The sequence below is a fragment of the Branchiostoma lanceolatum genome, chromosome 1, assembly GCF_035083965.1.
Source record: "Branchiostoma lanceolatum isolate klBraLanc5 chromosome 1, klBraLanc5.hap2, whole genome shotgun sequence".
Classification (NCBI taxonomy): domain Eukaryota; kingdom Metazoa; phylum Chordata; class Leptocardii; order Amphioxiformes; family Branchiostomatidae; genus Branchiostoma; species Branchiostoma lanceolatum.
In genome coordinates, this window is record NC_089722.1 from 4,623,984 (window position 1) to 4,630,616 (window position 6,633).

A 6,633-nucleotide genomic window follows, 5' to 3' on the forward strand; every position below is an offset into this window, starting at 1 on the left:
ATATTACATTGAACTACCTAACCTTACACATCTAGCTGCTAGCGTTATCTACCGAATAGCGAATGAGTCCAAAATGTACTGACATGTGTTGACAGTCAGTTCCGCTCTTCGTCGATTGTCGACGATCCGAATCAAGTTTAGAGGGAAACTTGTGACAGCTTCCCCTACCGAGACGACAGCTGAGCCCAACAAACAACAAGCTGGTGGCTTCTACCCCAGACGGGAGAACACAATACGTTTCTTGAGAAGATTTTTCACCGACGGACCCCGAGGCGAACCTGTTGGCTTGTCGTGACTCGGATATTTGTGTTCCCACTTATTGCCAGGAACATATTTGGTCTTGACTTTTGTATTACACATTCCGGAAGAGGACACAAGCATAAAAGTAATATATGTTGAAGTGAGAGTGACATACAATAGCGCTAAACTGTGTCAAAACAATACTATGGGTTTATTTTCTAACCATGCAACTATGTCAGAAGGATGAAAGCTCAAATGACCATGACGCTAGTATCTGTGCCCCCGTACATTATGTATACACCACTACTACGACCTCTTTGTTCTCCACTACTTTGTAGACCGGACTGTGGAATCCATGTTCAACAGTTGTATCAGACTCCGTGGTATCAAAACATTACTATAGATTGATTTTCTATGCACGTAGTACGCTTTTTACACTTGCCACAAAATATTCACTTGCTTTCTATTACGTTTAGTCATGCATTGTTATGTCGTGTACAATGATAGTGCGGCCCTTTAGGATGTCAAGACATTACTATTAATGCATTTCCTAACAGTTGAATGCACATATTAAGAGATGAGGGTTCTGTGTTTTCTGTGTATTGATACGCCTCCGGCGCTGTTTCCCATTCGTAGAATTTTAATGGTTGAATAATCACAAACAGGTTACATGCTGTTGTTTTCTTTTATTTTCAAAGAAAGAAAGAAAGCAGGTTGTACGAAAAGAATGGATAAAATTCAGGGCTGACAGAATTCCAGAAAAATACTTCTCACTCTAACATAATGGCGACTATTGTAAAGCAGTGGTTATGATGGCTTTTACACTAAAGCATGGGGGAAAGAGTATAGAAGTTGAAAATACAACGCTGTCGGTGGTCTTGGCACCTACTATGGCATTATCTGTGCAGTTGTGTGGCCCAAGGGCTAAGGAACCATGATGGTGGCCACCTATATGCCACAAATGTGGGAAAGAATTAGATACCATTATAATGGGTTTTTTTTATACTTAAGTGGCTTCCGGCCCAGACGAAGTTCTCCTCTTCTTCTTCCTCAGAGGAGCGACGAATCTGCGCCAAGTGTACTTCGGGTCTTTCTCCGCTTCGTCCTGTGTCTTGTCACGATCGTCCGCCAACACGTTCCGCTGTAGGGTGTACAGTCGGTTGAAGTTGGCGACGATACCCGGCACCGGGACCAGTAGGAACATGATCCCGGACAAAACGCACACGCCCCCCGCGAGTTTACCCAGGGGGCTTCGCGGGTGCTCGTCGCCATAGCCAACCGTCGTCATGGTGATGACCGCCCACCAGAACGTGGCGGGAACGCTGTCGAAGTCCGTGTTTGGAGTCTCAAGGTCAGCGAAGTAGACAAACGTGCCGAAAAGCACCATGGATCCAAACAGGGATAGAAACAGGAGGCCTATGCTGCCTGCGCTGAGTATGAGTGTCCGTCCGAGGATTCGGAGCGCAGTCATATGGCGGGAAAGTTTGAGAATTCTGGAGACTCGGATCAGTCGGAGAACGCGCATGAACACAGCCGCACTGCGCGAGCCTTGCACGTTTCCCAGGAGGAAAAACAGCGTCAGGAAGTACGGCACGATGGCGATCATGTCTATGATGTTCATCATGTCTTTGATAAAAGCTATTCTATCCGGGGACGCGTAGAAACGGATGAAAAGTTCGAAACAGAACCAGACGATGCAGGCGGTCTCGACTTGGTAGAACGTGCTTCCGTACGCCATTTTGAGTCGCGATGACCTTGTGGTGTTCGGAGGAAAATCGAAGATGTCGTTTTCTTGGTATTCCGGTATTGTTTCCGCACACGAGGAAGCTATGGAAATAATTATGGCACAAACGGACAAAATGGCGACTACCCGAGCCCAAAAGGACGTCTCCGGATACTCGAACAGCAACCATATCGTCTTTTTCGGCTCTGCGTCGGGAAGTTTCGGGCAGCTTTCCGACTTTTGCCGATAGCCTTCCTTGTCAAGGACGGCGTTGATTTCTTGATTATCGATACCAAAAAACTTCATCTCTGCGAAGAAGACGTCTACAGGCACAATTGGAGGACGTACGAGTTTCCCAGTCTGATAAAAGTTGAAGATTGCCTCGAAACTTGGTCGGTGACGATCAAAGAAGTAGTCGTCGGTGTCCGGGCAGTAGAACTCCTTCCGGCGTGTCACGTCGCCTAGAAGTGTTTCCGGGTAACGATGTAGGACCTTCTCTCTGGTGAGGAACTTGAGTCCACTGATATTGATCCTGATCAGTGTGGTCGGTTCGCATCTCTGGCGAGAAGGGCTACTTTCTGCAGTCAATGACGGCATGTCCGAAACTGTAGACCCGATACCCTCGTCGAGCGCATGTAGCTCGAACGAACACTCAGCCATTGTTTTGCGGTTCCCGAATTTTACGTTTTAGAATTGTTTCATTTTGAGGGTGGTTTCAGGATTTCACGTTCCGTAGGTGGAAGGCCACTTTGGTAGTCATTTTCTTTTTTTGGTGGTGAATTTGTCTGTCACTTTGCTGTTGCCTGCTCTTTTATACCTATATTCGGCGTCTGTTTCTGTCAGATTGGATGAACTGATCCCTTATGCCATTCAGGTAGAGAACACCCTGAAACAAACAAAAAACTAATGTTAGAGGTATAGAATTCGACGGAGTGTGTGTAATGTTGGAGTGGTATTGTGAGTAGAATGGGTTCTTAATTAGTATAGACTTCCCTGTGGGACACCAGATATAACATCTCAAAGCAGACGTTGGAAGGAAAGGTCTTACTTTTTCTGGCACACTTGATTGTGTGTTGTGATTTCAGGGCAGCAATAAAAAGATCTTCCCTCCCAACCCTTACATCTGCTTGGAGGTTACGTCATCCCTACATACATCGCAATCGATACCTTAGCTTCCATAGTAGGAAAGTCGGTGCATTTTTTTGTATATCATTTCTTGTTTTCTGGCTGTACACAATTTACGACAATAACAGACTTTCTACAGTAACCAAGCCGAAAGCCAGATTCAATCAGAACTGAGATACAATCAGAAAGCATCGCATAAGAAGGCAAACAGCGCAGCCTGCTTAGGAGGCTATTCATGCCTGTCCACGCTTGTTGACTGTACACAAAACTGCGTGAGTGTTCTCATGCCGATCGTACCACGACTCCATGTCAGGATACCAGGGCGGTTTTGTAAATCACCGGCGCATGACATATCTTACACAAATGTTTCCTTGAACATTGCGGCCTACCTCAACAGACCACATTTCAACTGTATGGAAACTGTTGAGCAACAGTTGAGCGACTAAAATGAGTTTGTGTTTGCTACGATATATGATCCCTTTTATAAAAGTTCGATTTGAAATTCAACAAGACACGAAATCACGAAATACGCTTTTTCACTAATAGATTTGGAGTTTTGGTCACCCAATGCTCGAAACATGGAAAACATTTACTCATACAGGTAAAGATAACATTGCGGGTTTGGAGTAATCCTTTGTACTGCCGCCCCTGCAACTCCTACTAAGTGTTTGGAGGATTCATTTCAAGACTTGTGACGCGTGAAGGTTTCTTTTCACTGACCGAAACTGCTACAAGCACATGACCGGGATATCTATAGCGCATGTCGTCATCCGTAACTATTTCCTTTGATTAAGTTGCCATGTTTTTTCAAGTAGAATACGATGAAAATGTTATCCGTGAATATCTTATATAAACGACAAAAGTGCAGACTTGCGCTAGGCACTTTACGACACAAGCACGTAAACAAAAGAGAAGTACAGCCTAACAACGAATCTATTATGGGCGAACAACATAACATCATCTAAAATATAAACATTATTTTATGTATTTCAGCTGTTAAGTCGGTGTTTCACAATCCTTATACTGAAAGGACGACAGCTATAACTCCACACCGGCACGGGTCATAGCGGGTGTCCTTCGGTTTCCCAATAAGCGTAGTTCTGTGAAGAATGACAATAAGCCTTTAATTATTACTGACGTCATCCTCTTTTCATGCATCAAGAGCTTAAACCAACACGTTGGAATGTACTAATAAAGGACATAGGAGTTGTTTCTTAACCGACGGGCTTGTTTTATTTTCTTTAGGATAAAGCTAATTTGGGTTGTATCTTGAAGTTGTTGTTTTTGACTATCTTGTTTTTGTTTGCTTTTTTATTTATGTCTCTTGAAACGTCTCTTAGCAAGAGCCCTGTATCATACGTCACACGATGAATTACAACAGATAAAGCCTGTATCTCAATGGACCCGCGGCACGTTGGCGGCGTCGCTGTGCCCTACATTGGATTTGTGTTACCCTTGACTAGCGCTTTGTCGTAGTGAGGTTGCCAGCGTGCTACGGGTCCATATGTGATAGGGGCTTAACTGAAGGAACTCTTGGGACAGCCGTGGTTGCGTCGTACAAAATTTTGCTGTGTTGTGACGGAAACGGTTATCAGAGATCGTTGTTGACCTTCATAGCATGTATCCATTAATTTATGAATCTAGAAGCCAGGGGTCAGACGAGTCCTCAATTCAGAGCATATTTGAAGGATTCGATTAAGGGTGGTGCTTGTTTTAGCTCCGGCTTTAGTGAGTCGTACATTGATGCTGATCTATATACAAACGTGCGTTGACCTGTTGTGGGGTCCAGGTAGGCTTGTGGAGTACACAGGAGTGGTCTTGGAGTGTACTTGAAAAGAGAGGTCGGCTCTATAAGCTGTATAAAACTTGACATTCCATCCCGTAACAACACATAGTCAAATTCCACATCCGCCTACTATACCTACCTCTTTACAGAGCCAAAATGGCGGGGCAACTGCTGACGTTAAGTTTCAAAACAAAAAACAGCACAAAAGACTATCTAACTACCGTGAAGTTTGTCTGTATGGCTCACGTTATCGTGCTACCAGTGACATTGTAAAACGGTGCTTCGTATTGAAAGTATGTATTTAACGACAAATGACATGCCTCCCGCTGTGGCCCGTCCACTCAAGCATTCAAATCCCTACAGGCCGCCGTTACTCGGCCATAGCAGCTTAACTGTTTGTCTGTTTACTTATTCTAAGTTGTTAATCTGTTCTTCTAGAACGTTGTCCTTCCTTTCTCTGGTTCTCTCATCGTTTGTTACAAAATCACAGGCCTCAAATATGATATAAAGTAAACCTTTACACATTTTAATGACCGCACACTCCTCTCTACATAGAACCTCGGGCACTTGATATCGGAACAAAGGGTCGTTAATCAAAGGTATATGTCCCGTTGTTGTTTTTAGGCCATATGTTTCTTGGTCACAGTCTTGAATGGTGGAGCCCTTCCCTCTCCTTCTACGGCCTTTTACCTCCAGAACCGTAGTCAGGTAACAAGTTTTATATATAGGTGGAGTGATGAAAGTACATGCCTTTCCCAAGGACACAACGGTTCAACGTCTAGCCAGGAATACCTAAACCAAATTCGTGATCTCTCGATCTAGTGTTCACTGTATTAAAATCCTACTGGGAATTCTCCCTGAGACGGTTAAAACCGTCATGAATGTTTTGAACACCCGAAGGAAACACAGGTGTGCGACCTTGTTACCTTGCCTATCTCTCCATGCAACCTGCACTCTCAAGTGTCAACTTTCAAACGACGCTTTGTCCTTACAAAGAACCCCTTCATATGTGAACATGGCGTCTGACTGATGGGAAAATAAACGTCGACAAACAACCCAATACCTACCTACCTATAGATACAAACCACATTCTTATCGACGATTTAGCAAAATAGCGTTTGCAGAAGAACATCTCATGGAACGTTGGTCAGATTCAAACCTTTCTAGTCTTTCCAGAAGTCGTTTCGGCAAAAAGAACAAATGTAAACGAACCTACCTGAGTTTTTTACCTTCACGTTTCCGCTTTGCGTGCCGGGTGGTAGTAGGTACACTGCCGACTCCCCAAACGTCTGTCTGCTACTTGCTAGTCTTTAAGACGGAGTACAGACGTTAGGTAAAGTCTTTCTAGACGCGTAGTAACAACAGTTATGCAGGTGAAACGGTTGAAGTGGCTCAAACAGACCAGACGAGACCGTGTTTTGGTGGAACGCCTGGCCGGCCGACCCGCCTAATTTGCAAGGCAAATCTCGCCGCCGCTCTACCTGAGCGTGCGAATTTCGTCACGCTGCGGCCGCGACTCCAAAGACCCCGCGGGCTCAACTGGAACCGGTGCTACGGATGAAAGACAGATACGGCACCCGAGGCCACCAGGTGTGCATGCTGTTTTCACCTGTTCTCAAGGAAACAAACAGCTAGGCTTTTTAGCAGAAGATAAGCAAAGCCGTTCTTAATAGTTTTCCTTTGGGACCGGACCGGTCGGGTCACTTTTTTTCCTTGTATGCACACTACCCTATTATAGACGTGGGCTTTATCCACGTCC

General features: G+C 44.7%; 1 protein-coding gene across 1 annotated transcript; it reads right to left on the reverse strand.

The window, feature by feature from the left end:
• Positions 1–423: 423 nt before the first annotated feature.
• On the reverse strand, positions 424–6,390 carry LOC136430444 (potassium voltage-gated channel subfamily A member 3-like). Its single transcript, XM_066421086.1, has 2 exons — positions 6,091–6,390; positions 424–2,849 (listed from the first exon to the last, which is right to left on the reverse strand). The coding sequence occupies exon 2, from the start codon at positions 2,621–2,623 to the stop codon at positions 1,247–1,249; it is 1,377 nt and encodes a 458-aa protein (XP_066277183.1). The 5' UTR covers positions 2,624–2,849; positions 6,091–6,390; the 3' UTR covers positions 424–1,246.
• Between the last annotated feature and the right edge of the window lie 243 nt (positions 6,391–6,633).

Coding starts and splice junctions, on each gene's coding strand:
- LOC136430444 (XM_066421086.1), bottom strand. CDS start 2,623: ATGGCTGAGTGTTCGTTCGAGCTACATGCGCTCGACGAGGGTATCGGG.